Source organism: Ciconia boyciana, chromosome 1 (genome assembly GCF_034638445.1).
Source record: "Ciconia boyciana chromosome 1, ASM3463844v1, whole genome shotgun sequence".
NCBI lineage: Eukaryota > Metazoa > Chordata > Aves > Ciconiiformes > Ciconiidae > Ciconia > Ciconia boyciana.
In genome coordinates, this window is record NC_132934.1 from 64,732,828 (window position 1) to 64,750,395 (window position 17,568).

Sequence of the window (17,568 nt, forward strand, 5' to 3'; positions counted from 1 at the left end):
AACCACAGAGGGGTTGAAGTGGGAAGGGACCTCTGGAGGTCATCTGGGCCAACTCCCCCTCCACCTGGAGCCATTTGCCCAGCTTATCTGGTCCCCAGATAGTGGCACATGTCACAGACATAACAGCCCCATTACACCGGGAGCCAGCGAAGCACCATCTCCCCAAGCACTCACCCCTCCACCTCTCCACCCACCCAGCTGCCTGCTCCTGCCACCACCCATCACAACCCATTTCCTCTGTCCTTAAGCACAGCAAAGGAAGAGGCTGCCACTGTAGGAAACTTTGGAAACACAGGCTTCAAAAGATTCACAGAGCAGCACGGGACGCACAGCTACCCCTCTGTTACCAAGTGGAGGTCAACTCCTCTGAACCCCGCTGCTGGTCAACAAGGCCCTCTCGCCTGGGAAAGCCCGCTGACCACAGGGGCACCCGGACCACTTTCAAAGCCTCTGGCAGCCCTGTGTAGCCCAGCGTAGCGCTGCCGCCCACAGCGAGAGGTACTCGCAGGCAGCTCCCACCCTGCAACCCCTCGGGAGCTGGGAAGAGATTTCCCTTCAGGCCATAGAAAGGCTACCCATAGAAGAGCTTCCTCTCCAAAGGGCAGAGGGAGCATCCTCTCCCAGGGATGCTCCAGCTGCTCTTGACTCTGCCCTCACAAGCAGTGCAAGGGAAACAGCTTTTGCACCAGCTGGAAAAGAGCCCTCACTGCCCCCCCCCAACCTCCATGTGCCTCCCCTGACACCTCCCCACCAAAACAGAGGAGAAATGAGCAGGAGGGGGGCAACGGCAGGTCCTACCTCCTCCCCAACCAGGAGCTCGGGAGGCAGCAGCAGGCACGCTCCCCTTGCCTGCTTCCTACCGCGCTCCCCAGCAGCAATACCTAAGACGGGAGAGGAGAGCCTGTCTGATCTTCGGGAAGCGGGTCTCCCAGGTGAGACCCTGCAGGTGAGCTCCACTTTGGGCTCCCCCTGCAAGCAGCCAGGCAAGGGAACGAGGCCACCCAGGCTGCGAGGCTCACAGGGAAGCCGAGGGCTTGGCCAAGCCGAGGGCTCAGCTGCTAGATGTCCTCTCTGGCTCACGCGCGGCACCAGGCGGGCCGGTGAGCAGACACAGCTCGTCCCCCTCCCCAAAACACCAAGGGTCCACACGCCTTTTACACCACTCGCTTTTAATTACACTGCGTAAGGAAAGGCCTCACCTCGTGCCAGGACCCCCTGGCACAGCCACCTGGGGAGCTGGCTGGCCCATCAAGTCCTCAGTAGGTTTAGTGGTTCCCCCTCACCCCTCTCCTTGCTTGGAAGCTCCTCCTGGTCAGTCCACATCATCCCTGCAGCCCTCGGCATCCTTGCTTTGCAGAGACCTATTTCCATACATCTCTGTTCCTACCCTCCTCCACGCCTGAGCTTTGCCTGCTCAGTGCTGTGGGAGTCCCGCTTTGGCTTCCTGCAGCACCAGGCGGAGAGAGGAGGCAGGGCAAGAGTCATCGGTTAATAATTGTTCTAACCCCAATATAAATAGAAAAATACAACAAAACAAAGAATTGACTAGCTAAGAGATCCAATCTGCTGGGATGCCTGCAACGTGCTAGTGCAGAGTTCGGAGAGTGCTTGGTCCAGTGCATGGTACTGTAAATATCCAGAAACCTGTCCCGGCAGCCCTGCAGCCATCAAATCTTCCTGCGGCAGCACGCGTCTGTGCGAGTGCGTCCCGGCCGTGGTCAGCTCGCCCAAGGCTGTTGGCTCCTGGGAGCAGGCTGAATGGGAATGGTTGATAATGGTCTGATTTATTGCTGTTAAATGGTAAAGCCATTCTCTTCTGGGGAACGAGGATGTGCTTCGCTCTTACTTTTTGTGGAGAAATTTCATTTTGCTACCTGGAGAGACAGAGAAAGGAAAATGGAGTCCCCACAGTGACAGGGAAAACAAGTGTCGCTCTCCCCACCACCACCAGCCAAGCAAGTCTATGCAGAGAATTGCCCCTGCTGCTAGCCCTGGGTCCTTATCCACAGCCACCTGCCCTGCAAAGCTCAAGCAGGTGCCTACAGAGCAGGCCATAGCTCTGCCCACCCCCCTGGGAGCAGCGCTGCAGACTGGGACCCTGCAAGTCCCCAGGCACACATTCCAGAGCCCATTTGCAGTCCTGGAAGGTGAACGTATTACTAAGCTCACCTGGCCAGAGCGTGTGTGGGTAAGAGGCAGGGCACACCAGCCCCACAGACGCTGCTGCTCTTAAATGGCCAAGAAAAGACAAGAGAGCCAGGGATGTGATCTGAACAGAAGATCAAACTCTCTTAGTCATGGTGACTTATCAAGGACTTCTAACCTCAGTCTGGAGCTCTTGTCTAGCTCCTCTTACTGGAAAATGGATTCAACCTTAGGATACTCCTGGGCAATTCCCACCGCTGATCCCTCAGGGCAAACCTAAAGGCCATGGAGACTGTGTCACTCCCCCCATCAGGAACTGCATCCACCACCCCCAAGTCACTGGTTGCTCCATTGCCTCCTCAGACCCTTTGGAAGACACAGATGTAGCTCACTGCCCAAAGTTTGGTTCTCCACCAGCCTTCAGACAAGTGGCAGACCAGAGGGCAGAGCCAACAGCGTGCCAGAGCAGGGATACATGGCCAGGCACTGATCACTCAAGGTTCAGAGCACATGCAGCCACTAGCAGAGTCCTGCCACCCTTCAGCAGCTTCTCTGCTGCCAAACCTGCAGGCAACAAGAAGCCCAAGCCTCCTGAGAAGCCAAGCGGTTTGCTGGTTCCTTACCTAGGCCTTTCAGGAACCTATTGACTCCACTCTGCTCCCCACTGGGAAGTGTTTCCAGGTACTCCTGAGCCCGTACCTCAAACAGACCTGCAGAAAGAAAGAAGTCAACAACTACTAATTTGCTTCCCTATAAATAAAAGTAAGAACGCCCATCTGAAAGCATACTGTCCTGGCTTACCAATAAACTGTTGCACACAAGAGGGAACAACTCACCCCACCTCCTCCACCAGCTGAGCCTAGATATGGGACAGGAGCTTTGGTCCGCCTCCTCCCTCCCCACTGCAAGGCTGACTGAGCTTTTGTACCTCGCACAGGGAGAGACAAAACCTCCGTTCATTCTGCTACGAACATGGCTAAGTCCAGAAAGTGAGATCATCTGGGGAATTGTCACACGGGATTTACCACGCTGCAAAACCTCTTTTACTCAGCTACCTAGTCAAGCGTCCACTGCTCATTAGTGCTTGGGAGGAAACTGCTAAACCAGCACCGAGCAGCAGCAGGGATGAGAAACTTCAGCTGCCCGTAGAGCCTTTGGGACTGTGGGGTAACAGGAGTGAAAAAACAGGAGAAGCTCTGGGAAGGACATGAGCATCCATATTTTCTATTAGCCAAAAGAAGCCATAACCAGTCCAGCCTCTAGATTTGGGAAGGGGTCGTTCCAGTAGTGTACCCCTTCTGTGATGGTCCTGATGGGAATTCAACGTGGAATGGAAGAGGCACACACATGGAGGGTACTGCTTATGTCCCTGACTGCGGTGGTGAAGCGTGCCTGTAACCCCAACCTCAACGAGAAACTATCAGATCATGCACAAAAAGTCCCTGTTCTCCAGCAGCCGGTTCCCATGCACTGTGCGAACACTATGTCTCACCACGCTCCTGTGAGGCAATGCACCCCTTTGGGAAGATAAGGAAACAAGAGACAAAAAATCTCCTAGTGACTTCTTGAAGGCTGCACAGGGGTGTCAGAACAAACTGTCAGCCTGCGCTAGCGCTGCCCTAGCACCTCCCTCCTGGCATCCCTGCACAGACACTGCAGCCTCCAGCCACTGTGCTGGGGATGGAGCTGGCAGCTGGTGAGCACCTCCCAGCTCTCGTGGGAGCAACAGCGGGGTTTCCATGACTGCAGAGCTCAGGCAGAGCCCCTCACCTCTGACCCCCTGCTTCCGCAGCTCCCGCTCCTGAATGAAGCCCCCGAACATCTGCGTCTCCATGAAGACCTCCAGGAAGCGTCGGAGGCTCTTGGAAGAGACGGACTTGCGGAAAGCCTCACGCTGCAGGGTCCGCTCCTCTCGCTCGGTGGGGGTCAGGAAGAGGGAGTAGTGGCCCACAATCTCCACAAAGAAACGGACAAAGGCCTCGGACACCACCTCATTCAAAGGGCTAGTCTCTAAGGAGAAAAGAAAGAGGGAGCAGTGAGGACATGCTAGGAAAAGCCCCGGGCACAAACTCCCTGGCTTTTTAAGATCTAGCCTGAGCAGAAAAAGCTGCTCAAGAGAGACAGCACCTTAGGAAGTGCTTGCCATAGAAGAATACTAGGCTGCTACTACTTTGAAAGCCAGCAAGCTTTGTCGTGGCTCCCCTGCAACCAGGAGATGCCTATACTACCCTCTAAAGAGCTGTCTCAGTCCAGTTGCCTGTGAGCCACATGGCCGCGTCCGAGCCTGCAGCTCTGCGGATGGACTGTCCCTCGAAGGAGCCTGCATCACTCTCATGGTCAGCAGCAGAGAGAAGCCTGTGGGACCCCCCCTGAAAGGAATACAGGTATTCCCTGGAGCTGTAAGGGAAGGACCGACAGAGCCAGGAAGGGGTAAGTACTGTTTCTCTTCACACAAAGAGAGTTGTCCCTGGTGCAGTGGGAAGTTTAACACAGCTTCAACCTCACCTACGTCCAGTTTCTGTGGTGTTAAATTCAATACAAGCCTAGTTCTCCCCTAAGAAGCAACAGGAGAAAAAGAGGCAGGAAGAGACATAGTTTTAAGCTGAAAGGCACCGTGCTTTACCCTGCTTGCCATTGACAGGGCCCTCCTCCTTGTCGCTCGCCAGCTCATTCCTCTGCTCCAAAATGTGCTCTAGGGCCGCCTGCAGCTTGCGGGGCAGGATGGAGTCCTCATCTTCCATCTGCAAAACAGAGCCACCTCCTCAGGGCCTGGGGCCGGGACACGGCCAGCCTCTGCCCTTCTCCTCTCCAGCTCCTATCCCATCCCCAGCACGGCAGGGGGAGCACTAAAAATGAACCCTGAGGAGAGGAAGAGGGAGAAGGCGTAATATGCTTGGAACGTTCCCAGCACCTCCCAGTGCAGGACTATCAAGAAGCACGAGAGAAAAGAGAAAGGGGGTGTCTTGTCCCAAATATTCTCCTATTCTCGAAGAATTTCAGGTGTCCAATCCAATAGGCTACCAGGCAGTGCTCACCTGTGGCCCCACCGTCTGCCTGTGAGTACTCGCACCATCACAAAGAGGACATATCTGAACAATGCTGGCGTGCAGCCAGGTGAGCACAACCCCCCTGCTCAGCTCTGCTCAAGCACTGATCGTGTTACAGAGGCGTAACGAGTTCCCGTAGACCAGGGAACTGCCGGTGACTGTGTGTGAGCTCCTACCAGCCCTGGCTGAGACAGCGTGATTTAGCTTAAACCTCCAAAAGAGAGGTGCAAGGTAAAGCATTTCCCTGCAGCTAAGGCAGCTGGCAAGTGAGAACTGCACCGAAGGAGTGGCCTTCACCCACACGCTACTTCCTGCAGCAGGAGGTGCACTTGTCCCGTCCCACCCGTGGGACCGGAGGCATGGCAGAGACCGCAGCCAGCACTGCTCAGCGATCTGCCAAAGAGCTTGGGGGCAAAATTAGCTTCCTGGGCCAGGAGCACATTCGCTCATCTATCCTCTTCCCTTCAATATCCCACTCCTCCTCTCCACGAGAAAGGGAAGTAAAAATCAGCAGGCAATCTCGTCTGCAGAGCAACTGCTAGGCTCCCATTTACCAGCTTCCTACTTGTGACCCATCCACTGCAAGGAACAAGGAATCACAAGCTCCTTGGGCAGGAAGGGATTTGAAGAAATCATCAAGGCTCCCTTGCCTGCTCAGGGCTGGGTATGCGACAGGAGCGGGACTGACAGACACAGGCTGGAAGAACCCGCGCTGCTCCCCAGCCGGCAGTGCTAAGCTGAGGCTTTCCAGCTCTGCCCTCAGCCTTACAGGATGCCACTTAAGGACCTGCAGTGCTCAAGTGCCACCGTTTCACCTCTTTAAAAAAAAAAACAGAGAGAGAGATAATGCGCAACAATTCAGTCCTCAACAGCTGTGGTTTGGGACTCTCATATTACATACGTACACAGCAACCCTTATAACACTGCCAACCAGAAATCCTGCCTCAGTTTGCATGGGGAGTAAGTGATCCAGCCAGCCAGGCAGGTCAGCAAACACAGATGGAGGTAAGGTGTGGTGGAAGAAGGGGACAGAAGATGAAGGATATGAAATAGCTCTGCTCACCTGTCTCAGAAACCGGTTATTTACAAGGTCAACAACGAGGACCTAAGAATGAGAGAGCAAGAATAAAAAGGGGAAGTCATTATTTCCATCATCAGAGTTTATCTTAATCTGTAACTGTTCTGGAGGAAATGCTTCAGCCCTGCCCCTGCTCCTCCTACCCACCACCGCAGCTGGAGCAGGCACCCAGCGTGAGCCAAGAGCGGAGCCCTTGTTGCGGCTTTCTAACGACTTCACTGCAAACCGCAGAACAGCTTGGACAGCAGGAGGCTGTGCTCCAAGCCCAGCCCACCGCTCCTCACCACCACGTGGGGGTCAGAGCTTTTCTCCCCGCGTGCTGCACCGCCATGCCCTGGGTGCGCAGGGATAGAAATGCCTCTCCGACCACGTTCAGCCTTGCTGCATTCACCCTTGCGCACCATGAATTGGTCTTCCTAATTGTTTACTCATTTCATTAGGCACCTGTGTTAATTAGAGGGGCAGCTATCCTGGTCAATTTATAGCAATCATACTTCAAGCCTGGCAGAGTTTGCGCTTAGCCCCTAGACAACACCATCCAGAAACCAACAGTAACTTTAAAAAATCATCTCCTACCCACAGCAGCCCCACAGCAGGAGATCCCAGCCCCCTGCCTTCCCAAGACAAGGCAGAGCACAGCCCTCTGCCTCCCTGGGGGATGTCCGCCTCCTCCCTCACCCCACGCTTGCAGGAGCCAGAGGACGAGACCTCAGCTCCTTCACGCCGCCAGCTGCCAAGGCAGACTCTCAAGAGCAGCCTTTCTGGGACAGAAGACAACTCAGCCCACGGAAGCAACCGAGAGCAAGGCTGCGGTGCGGGTGCATGGCTCACCTCCTCCACCGGGAGCTCCTTCAGGCGGGGCAGGGAGCTGGAGAGCAGGCCGATGAGGAAGGGGGTGGGTGAGCACACGATGTCGATCATGGAAGGCGGCAGCACAGGGATGTAGGTGTGCTGCCAGGTGAAGGGGTACAGGAGGGCCACCGTGGCGTGGCAACACTTGGAGAGAGTGCTGGAAGATGAAACACAACCAAAGGCAATGGCCGGTCAGTCAGGAGATGAGTGGTGCTTCCTAGAAATCAGGGCTCTTTCAACTGTTCCCTAACTGATCTCTGTAATTACTAGGGGCTTTCCCAAATTTCTGACCCCATTTTTCAGCTTCAGGAGCAGTGACCCATAACAGGAGCCCATGTTTCGAAAGACAATCCTGACCCATGTGCATGTGACAAGAGACGGGCTCCACTTAATGCAGCATCTGCTCCTCCAGTGCTCTGATGGAAAATACCACACAGACATGGGGTCTTGCATGTCACTGCCTCTTATTAGAGAAATGAGTTTATTCTCTTTCATGGGAAAGCCACGGGTCTGAATGCACAGGGACTATACTGTCCAGCACAGACAGCACGCAGCCATGGGACATAGAAGATGGCTCCACCACTACAGCAACTATCTGTTGGGCTGCACTGTGGCCCACTTACCTGCTGGCCATACTCTTTGTCAGCACAGCTGGATGGCCTGCTTGGACTCCCTGGCAAAGCCCTGGGCGCAACCTGCAGCCACAAGGTCCCCAGGTGTTCCTGCAGGTTGTTCCTGCCATGGTCTGTCCACCCCTGCCCCTTGGCTTGCTACCTGTGCAGGATACATGCTTTGCCTTTGGGCAGCCCTTAGCAGGAGTAATCACATGCCAGTGGTATGCTTTTCTATCAGTCCCAATCATACCGATAGCTCCCAGCAGCCATGCCGGAGGAGGAAGGCAGCAGTCTCCAGCTGAGGCTAACTGGGCACCCCACAGCCTGTGGAGCCTGCTGAGGCTACTCAAAACCACAGGAGAGTGAAATCCCAGGAGGGGAGCACACGGCCAGCCTCTGTGGGATGCTGCCCCTGGCTCACAGGACTGCAGCTTTCCTTCTTCCCCCTTCAAATGCCACCAGCGGCTTGGCTGTAAATGCCTTTGCTGACAACTTCCAAGAGGGTCCGTCCAGAAACCCCATCAGCTCTCTGGCAGGAGGCAGGCAAGGTCTGCAGTCAGACACGGCAGAGCTCACTGCAGGGCACCACTTACTCATCCATTCTGGGTCTGGAAGCATTTGTATGCGTCAAGGGAGGGGGAAGGCTCGCCACTATAAACCCCATATATAACATCATTTTGTTTTACTAGCATCCAGATCTCGAAAGGCTGGAGGAGGGGAGGGAGGCTGGTGCAGCTGGGAGGATTCACGTCGCCAAGGAAGGGCGCGCAGCTGGCTCCTGTAAACTCCACGGGGGAATTTACACTCAGCAACCCGGATCTGGCAGTTTATTGCTGACTTGAGAGGGAAGGGGTTTGATGGGTGTGGACTCGAGCTCACTCTGAAAAGCGAAGCCTGCTTTCCCTCCCTGCCCCCTGCTCCAGCTAAGTCTGGTGGATTTGAATCCCTGTGCTGTAACACCAACACACGCTGAGCTGGGCTACAGCTGACTGGCATTCATCAGATAAGTTCAGTTTAGCAGAACACGATTATGGTTGCTGGGACATCAGTGTGACCATATGAAGTAATCAGGCAGTAAGCATTGTTAAACACATTATGCTTTTTGGAGTTAAGCAAATCCCAGGGGAGAGGCTGGAATCTGCTTAATGTGAGACTTTTATCTAGGGCTGCAACAGGTAGGGAATGGGCGCTTGGGAGGGACACCTGGGACGCGTGCGCTGAGAAAGTCTCTTCACAAGATGGGGACAGTTTCCTCTCCCTGCACTGCCAGAGGCTTGTCTTTTCTTAAGGGGATGTTCTATAAAAACAGAGGAGGACACTTCAAAGGCTGTGTCACATTCTGGTAGCTTTAAGCCTTTAGATGGGAAAAACCCTCAGTTCCACATCCTTGTTTAGGAAGGTCTTAAGAGTATCCCCCTCCCTTCTCTGCATACATTCCTGCTGGCTGCCCCTCTGTTGCTGCTCTCAAGCTGTGCCTGCCATCATCAGCAAGCCCATATCTTGCTGTGTCTACCACACATGCAAGGTAGATAATGAATCTGAGAGAAACAAAGTGAAAATAATGAGAAAACACAGAGCTAGTAAGAAACAGGAACATTTACCTAAAAAAAAACCCCACCCAGAAAAAATGTGGGAACAGTATCAGAGTAGATTATTTTTCTTGTATCTTTCATACAAGCTAATCTTGAAAGGAACTGCAAAAGTGAATGTGCCATCTTAGAAGTGCACTCCAAGTTAATGACATCCTTTAAAAACTGTCTCTTTCAAGGTGGTGTTACTTGTACACCCATACATTTCGGGCCATGTTAGCAGAAGCAAAAGGAGGAGCTTCTCTTCCCCTCCATTACTGCAGAGCATATTTTCCACTCCTCAATTTCTGACTGGTAATAGCACCAGTAATAACAACAACATAATGGTGAAAGCTGAAAGAACTCCCTTTCATCACCTGTGCGCAGCACTGTGGCATTGCTCTTAGACCACCACCACTGGACTTCCTCTTCTTTGAAGAGAGGTTGGAGGTGGAAGTGTTAGAATTTTCACCTTTGTTACAAATCCTCAGTCTTGAAGGCACATCCAAACTTTCCTGCCTAAAGGTGGGAACTGCCTTTATAGACAGCACTTGAAAACCAAGGGAAAGGATCTCTGCGATTCCAGGTAGCTCCACAGAGGAACAGTGAGCAGCTGAAGTACAAGGTTATTTATGGCATGGTGAGATATTACGGCATGCTGTCTCCTACTATATTTATGGTGGCTTGTTCTTCCCTCAACCCTGCTCTCAAGTCCCAGCGAGTACACATGGTACGCAAGAGATTAAGTGGGAGGAAAGATGGCTGAGGTTCAGTAAGTAGAAGTCACAGAGTTGTGTAAGTCTGAAATTGTATGCACCACACAGTGGGAAGTGAAAAAGAAAGCTTCCCCTTCCATCTTTCCATCTGTGAATACCTCATCACCTCCAGGATAGATCCTAGTGATCTCTGCTCTGAAACATTTCTCACTGTGGAAGACATTTTCAGGGAACAATACTGATAGGGTTGAGGTCTGTGAGCCTCCTCTGAAGACAGAGCAGTTCAGAGATGGACACAGAGGAGGGAACATTGAAGCATCTCTTCCGCATGTGATTCAGTCAGACTTGCTCTGCAGATAGTCGCAGGGAGCTGCAGCTTGCCAGGAGCCCAGCAGAACCTTGTTTCTTTGGAATGACTCAAGCCTGAGCTCCCTCCTTCTCTTGCATATGGCACTGCACCAAGCACTAAGGGACTGCTGATTCACACCGCGGCTACTGAGCCTTGCAAAAGAATCCAGTATGATAAATTCCTTTTATGCCATCTGTGTGACCGTGTACTCTTCAGCCAGCAGCGATGGAGGCGACTGCCTGAACTACATCACAGTTGTAATACAGCAGGTACCTCTCTGGGTAGAAGGTGAATATGGCCACTGAAGTTCTGGGCGCTGCTCAAGCTGGATGCCTCTCTCCGTGAGATGTGCACGTAATCAACCACAGTTGATGTGCACAAAACAACCAGAACAGTTTAATGCACTCTCAAAGCACTAACTATTTGAGTGTTGGTCAGCCCTTTGAGGGCTCTTATACCAAACAGGCAGCCAATGCCTTTGGGTAGCTACAGCTAGCGTCCCTACTGAAATCCTGATATCCCAGGACGTATGTGCTGTAACCATGATGACGACTGCTGCCATTGGAATAAGACTGACCCAGGGTGCTGTGTTTTGCTTGGTGCACTCCAGATGCCACCAGGAATGAAAAGATCTACCCAATGTGATTGCAGTGTGCTCTGGGGAGTGCCATGCACTACCCTCAGGCCACAGAAGTTCAATGCCAGTTGTTCACATGGGACATAGACACCACTTTTTAAGGCTTTTGGTTTCAACAGCTAATCCTTAAAATACTGCAGGTCTTTAAAGTACGTTTTCAAGATCCTGAGCATATTTTAATGGGTTCATTCAGCCTCCTGTAAGGAACATGGCTGAGCTGCATGTCTGATGTCACTTGCATGGGAGCTTGCAGGAGACACTGAGATATCGCTAATATAGAGGCTAAAAAGTATTGATGTACACAAAGAACCGTGTCAGATCCCTCCCTAAAGGGCTGATTTGGATATAGACTGACACAAAGATCTCTCTGGCTGAGCACTCCCTTGGTCAGAACAACGATACTGCAGCAATTTGTGACATTTTTTTGCTCGAACAGCAGGCCTTCCCACCACACAGCATCCTATGCAAAAATCTACCACACAGCACCCTGTGAACCTGCTGCTTCTTGGTAGCCACCTTGCACAGAGGCAGCCAATACAGAATCTGAACACAACAGCTGCAACTACATACAAACTCTTCTCCCTCTCCTGGGAAAACTTGCTCCAAGACTAGCTTGACTTGCTCGAAAAAGATACCCTGACAACTTGCAACAGCTTCTAAGGAAGGATACTGGCTGCTCAGTTTGGTTGCTTTCCTCCCAAACTTCAGACTGACTACAGGGTTTCCAGCTTTCTGCTCCAAAGGCAAGCACCTATGCTAAAAAGCCCCCCAAGCTGAATCCCTCTTTGGGTTTAGGATACTTAATGATTTCTGAAAAACACTATTGAATCAATCAGCCTTTTGGAGTTTAATTCTAGGAAGTCTGTTGTTCCCTGAAGTAACCAAACTGCTGAAAATATGCTGGCATTTGGCAATTTAAGATGGCTTGATTACGTGTTTTTTTCTTTTCTTTTTTATTAGCTCTGCTACAATAGGATTAATTTTACAAACGCCTTTGGATTTCTGACACTCTGTCACATGTGGATTTACTTATGATGGATCACAGAGCTGGTTTACAACATTTAACAGGCGCAGGAGCTTCCAAACTTTGCCCCGTGACTTTGCACAGTGTTGCTGCAAATCCCGCCAGGACAATGCCAAGTTCCACCAGCTGTGGGGATCGTCACTGCCTCCCACTGACGTGGCAGGTTAGTGCAGGTGAAGAAGCGAGCATTAAGATGCTCTGAAGAAACAACGCTACTATCTGACATCCAAAATTCATCCTTGGGTTTCTTCTTCTCCCTAACCACAATACAAAAAGGAGAAATCTGGGAGGCTGGTATTCACAGTCCCAGATTTGTTTTTGTAGCACATGGAAAAGGCTTCTTTTTGATGATTAATTACCTTTTACTGGGGATGACCACATTTAAAGTGTCTACTCTAATTCTTTCAGATCTGCCTTTGATAACAATGACCACTTTGTGTTGTTGACACAGCTGTGGTTTCTGGCAGGGACAGAGGCAATTGCTCGAGTTGGTCAGACCCACAACAGGCTTTTGAGGAGATCTGGAAAAAGGGTGCCTTGATTTTAAGACCATGTAAGTTTTCCTGATTTAAAAAGCCCTCTGAATCTAACACATCTCCCCCTCAGGCCAGCAAAAACTGCCCAGCTCTAGGCACCTTGTGAAATCAGGCCACTTCTATTTGGAAGATGCCTTCTAAAACATTGGTCTTCAGTGCCTCAAACTGCGTGCCAGGCAGCATCACTTGGCAACAAAAGCAGCTCTCATGTTGCAGTGCCTAACCCATGCCACGGCCTCCACTGCCCCAGGACTAGAGTTTACAGTGCAGAAGCGAACAAAAGCTAGGGAGGACTACACGGACCAACACAGTTTTAACAAAGTCATTTTCCTAGGTTGCGAGGCAATGTATACTCCAGTTCCCATAGCGATAGAGGGGAAAAAGAAAAAAAAAACACCCAAAAACTAATAAACCAAATTCTTTCCTTTTCCGCTGCCAAGCTTTGGATTGACAGGTCTTTAAAAAACACTCAATGTTCATTCTAAAGATGGAAAAGACAAAGTATTTCACTTGCTGTACACTTGTTAGATGCATTTTTTGGCTCAGCTTGAAAACATTTCACAGTTCACACAGTATTTGGCAAGAGACCTTTCAGCTTTCTTTTCCCACAGACTGATTTTATAGCAATTAAAAGATGTAAATAAATTGCATATATCATTTTCTCTGTCACTCACACCCAGACACACCTTTACACACACATACAGATAGCTATTGATAGTGCCCTCATGAAGAACTGCAAAGATGAATAACAAATGTAATTTATTATGCATCTTTCACCATGTCACCTGCACTCTCCCCGTTAATCCATCTCAGCTGGATTATTTCTGGCATTCCTAACCTCTGAGCAGTTTCCAACAGCTGCTTTTATTGTTTTTTTTCTTCTCTTAAGCTATTGCCAAAAAGTGTTTCTTTTCTTTCTTCTGAAATTGGCATTTTCACCCCTAAAGTAAATACTACTTAATATTAATTGAGTTCAATGTGTTCCTGTCCCAGGAAAAGTACCATTTGGACAGAAGATCCTGTATCTACAATACCATCAGCTTTCAAAACATGGAACTTCCACCAACAAGTAGAAGAGACTGTTGACCTTATAAAAGGCTCACCAATCCAGTGCACTCAAGTCACTGGACTGGATTAAAATACAATAGTTTACTTAACTTTGAGGGTTATTTTCTTTGTTTTCTGTTTTTCAAGCCCTTACAGTCCTTTGGGGTAATTTTCAAGTTTTTTCTCCACAAAAATGAGCCAGACAAACTTCATATTTTGTTACAGGAAAAGAAAAAGACTCTCCTGAAATTGCTCAGAGCAAGGTCTTCTCAGAAACATCAAATATTTAAAGTCTTGTAGAGAGCTGGCAAGTTTATGGTAAATATTTGAATCTGAGCCCTGTGGCCTAACAGACCCTGGATCTTTAAAATGTGACAATTCTTTTTTTCACAGAAGAAAGCTGTTTACGGTATATTTAGAGATTCTAGAAACTATGACTCTATAGCTCTCTCCCATTCTCTTTTACAAGCCTAGGCAGCTGGACTCATTCCTAAAGACCCTGGATATACTGAGAAAAGATACAGTGGGGAAAAAAAAGAAAAAACCACCAAAACCCATCCAAGTGCTTTGAATAAGAGATATTTTGTAACACACACCATGCTCAGAATACATGGTGGTGTGCTGTCATATAAAAAGGTGATAGGAAAAGATCTGGTAAATAAAGGTTCATTCTAAAGCGATGTCTTAAAAAAAAAGAGTTCCCTACCATTTACTCTTACCACCCAGCCCTCATGTAGAGATTACAATGTCATCTGTGTCCTTAACAGGTTTTCTCAGAATGTAAAATTTGTCCTACAGAGGAGAAAAACCTTTGAAAACAAAACCTGTCATCATAAATTATCACATAAATCATATATGCTATGTAGAAATATAGCATTTGGATGAATTCTCTCATTTTCAATGCAAGTCTGAATGCTCTGCATGAAATGTGTGGCTTAAGTATCCAGAAGACTAAATATCTACACATATAATGTATCAGTGATTATAAAGAGGCAAATCTTCCCCTCTCTGATCCAAGGCAGCTGCCAAAAACTGCAAGCAGCCAGTGCTGCCTGGATCCTACAGTTTCCCTCTCTCCAGCCTTTCTATACTTGTGATGAGACTGCCTGAGCTCTGCCTGCAAAGAGCCCTGGATCCCTGCAGGATGAATTTTTCCCTTAGCTTTCCTGTAGAAGGGGCCTCCCCATCCTTTGCCCCAGCGCTCAGTCCCAGAGCTGCAGCCTGCTGGCTGGAAGTTGTGAAAACAGACAGCTTAGGGGCATTGTACACTCCTGAAACCTGAGCGTGCTCCTAAGTGTCATTACTCATCCAGGCAGCTTTTCTTTCCCCAGCCTTGGCGAACTCTCCTCCCTGAATCCTCAAGTGCTTCAAGGGCTGGAGAGCTGCCAGCCACCAGCTGCACAAGATCTTAAAGAAACCTGGGCCCATTTTCATAATTTAGGAGAGCAAACAAAAAAATTAAAAAACAAAACAAAACAAACAAACAAACAAACAAAAACAAACCACAAATGGAGCAGATTCAAAATAGAAGAGGGGAGTCCTCTGTCTCATTCCCCCTCACTGCATCCTTTACTTTCATCTCTCACAAGAAAAAAGTATTTAGGAACCAATATTAAAATACAAGCTGAAGATTTAAGAAGATTTTGTGACATCAGGGAACAAGCTAGAAGGGACGGTGATCTCTGCCTGAGGCTTGCTCCTTGGAAACTCTAGCACAGCTCAGTGGGAAACACTGCAGCATCATGGAGCAAAAGGAGGGGTTTCATTTATTTAGCACCAGGCTTCTGCTCTAAAACCATCTGGAGGAAAGGGAATTTGGTTCTCCCTGGGGATGAGATGCAGCTTGCTTTTTGCAAGCTGCAAAGCGAAATTATGGTGCATGGCCTGAGTTTCCCACTCCTGGGAAGTACAGCCCTACTCACATCAGATAAGAAGTTGGAAAAGAGCAGAGAAGGAAAAAAGAACAAGGCAGAGAGATCAGTCACTGCAGTCTTCTCAGCCTTCCTTCCTTGGCAGCATTTTGTTTAAGGAAATGCAAAAGGGTACCTGAGCTTGTCTGCAATAAAGATCACCCTCCTTTCCAGAAGCAGGGAGGCAAAGACTCTGCTCAGGTGCCGCACGCTGAGGGATGTGAACAAGGACTCGAAATCAACATGCTCAAGCCTGGAGTCAAGAGGCCGCCGCAGCTCGATGACCTGTCAGAGAGAAAAAGACCACAGGTCAGCTTGCTGTCCACCCATACTGTGGCAAGCATGGACAGCTAACAAGCATTACCGACTGTGCTGGTGAACACTGCACAGCGTTAAGCCCTCAAACAGTCTTTCCTTGTGTTACCTCCCACAAATCCTTCTTCCAGATGAAGCTGAAGACGATCCAGAGTCCACTCCAATGGGCACAGCATGAGACCAACCACAAGTTCTCCCCGCTGGACTGAGGACAGGGAGCTCTTCATAAGGAGGAAAACTAGTTTGTGTCCAGCTAGGAGTGGTTTCCAGGCTTTCTGGCATTCAAGCAGCAGAATGACACAGAGCCTTTCAAATCTGCATTCTTATTTTTACAGTTACGTTTTATTTATTTTTTTTACTGCAAGAATCTGGATGCCTAACCTACTGACTATAAATTTTTTATATCAGTTACAGAAAAGAGCAGCCTGTGGGTATTTTCCTTTGTTCATATCTACTTAAATAATTTCTGTCACAGCACCGTAGCACTTCATACTCCTTATCTTAGACAGATGCTTATCTAATTTGTTCTTGAAAGCCTCCAACACCACACATTTCATAAATCCCACAAGAAAATTACTCTAGTTCTGAACTACCCTAACCAAGCCCAAGCCTGCAGGTGAAACATCTCAGTGGCGAATTACTTCAACTACTTGTTATCTTACTCACAGTATACACTCAGAGCAATTGGGCACCTTCCTCTCTGGAGGAAACTTCTCGTATATTGAAAGGTCATTATTACGTGTCCTCCTTTGTCCTTTGTTTTCTATATTAAGCAAACAATTTTCTCAAGCTTTGCCTGTATTTTCTAAACCACTTAATAAGTGGAACTACTATTCTGGGGCTTTCTCCTAGTGGCTGCATTTTTTGGAAAATTATACTCTAAATAAATTTCCACCAATGCTAGAAAGCAGAAAAATGGCTTTTATTTATTATTCATCCCTTCACTTTCTTTCACAATGCCAGAGTTTGTCTAAATAATACCATACTGTTACTTCTGCTCACTTATGGCTCACTATACCACCAGATCATTTTCTGAAGTACTGTTGCTCACTCAGTTACTTCCATGTTGTATTAGACTACCCATTTCTTCTTCCCAGCATTTTGCTCTTGTTGACATTGAATTTCAGACCAAACCTTCAATTTAGCAAGGTAATTTTGAATTTTAATCCCTTACTCTCCAAAGTGCCTGCAACCCATCCCAATGCTGTCATCTACCCATTGTGTCAATGTGGGGTTTATGCCATCAACCAGATAATTAATGAACATTAAGGATCCTAGAAACAAAACAGCCAAAACATTCTCACAGCCTGACAGCACACCACTGGGACTCTGTTCCTCGAGTGCAGATTTTTAACCAGCTATGCATGTGTTCTGCAGTGATTTCATTCAGTTTGGACCGTTTTCAGTTTGGTTGAGAAAAATGTCATCACATAGTACTATGCTGAAAGCCCTCAGACACAACCTCTATCAACTCACTCTCCTTTCTCTCACGTTCAAGGCATACCATGCCCAACAAGACTACATTCAATTTGGCTCCATCCACCCTCCCACAGTCCTTCAATGCTACTCCAAAAAGCTCTGCACTCTTAAAACCCTCCCACTGTCCTCACACCACACTGCGGGAGAACAACATGTACCCTCACCTCCATGCTGTGAAAATGCCATTTTGAAAGGCTGCAACATTGCTCTTGTGTGGTTTAAGGTATTTTTTGACCAGAACCCCGTGTCCT

General features: G+C 49.1%; 1 protein-coding gene across 2 annotated transcripts in view; it reads right to left on the reverse strand.

Annotated features, from left to right (window-relative positions):
• Positions 1-1,163: 1,163 nt before the first annotated feature.
• Positions 1,164-17,568, reverse strand: part of DENND2A (DENN domain containing 2A) — a 62,817-nt gene continuing 46,412 nt past the window's right edge. For both annotated transcript variants that reach the window (XM_072872049.1, XM_072872040.1), the window contains exons 14-20: positions 15,660-15,808; positions 7,102-7,279; positions 6,256-6,297; positions 4,769-4,886; positions 3,916-4,155; positions 2,769-2,855; positions 1,164-1,874 (exon numbers count right to left, since the gene is read on the reverse strand). In XM_072872049.1, coding sequence (XP_072728150.1) covers positions 1,843-1,874; positions 2,769-2,855; positions 3,916-4,155; positions 4,769-4,886; positions 6,256-6,297; positions 7,102-7,279; positions 15,660-15,808 — 846 coding nt within the window. In that variant the 3' untranslated portion in view covers positions 1,164-1,842. The remainder of the gene's footprint in view (positions 1,875-2,768; positions 2,856-3,915; positions 4,156-4,768; positions 4,887-6,255; positions 6,298-7,101; positions 7,280-15,659; positions 15,809-17,568) is intronic.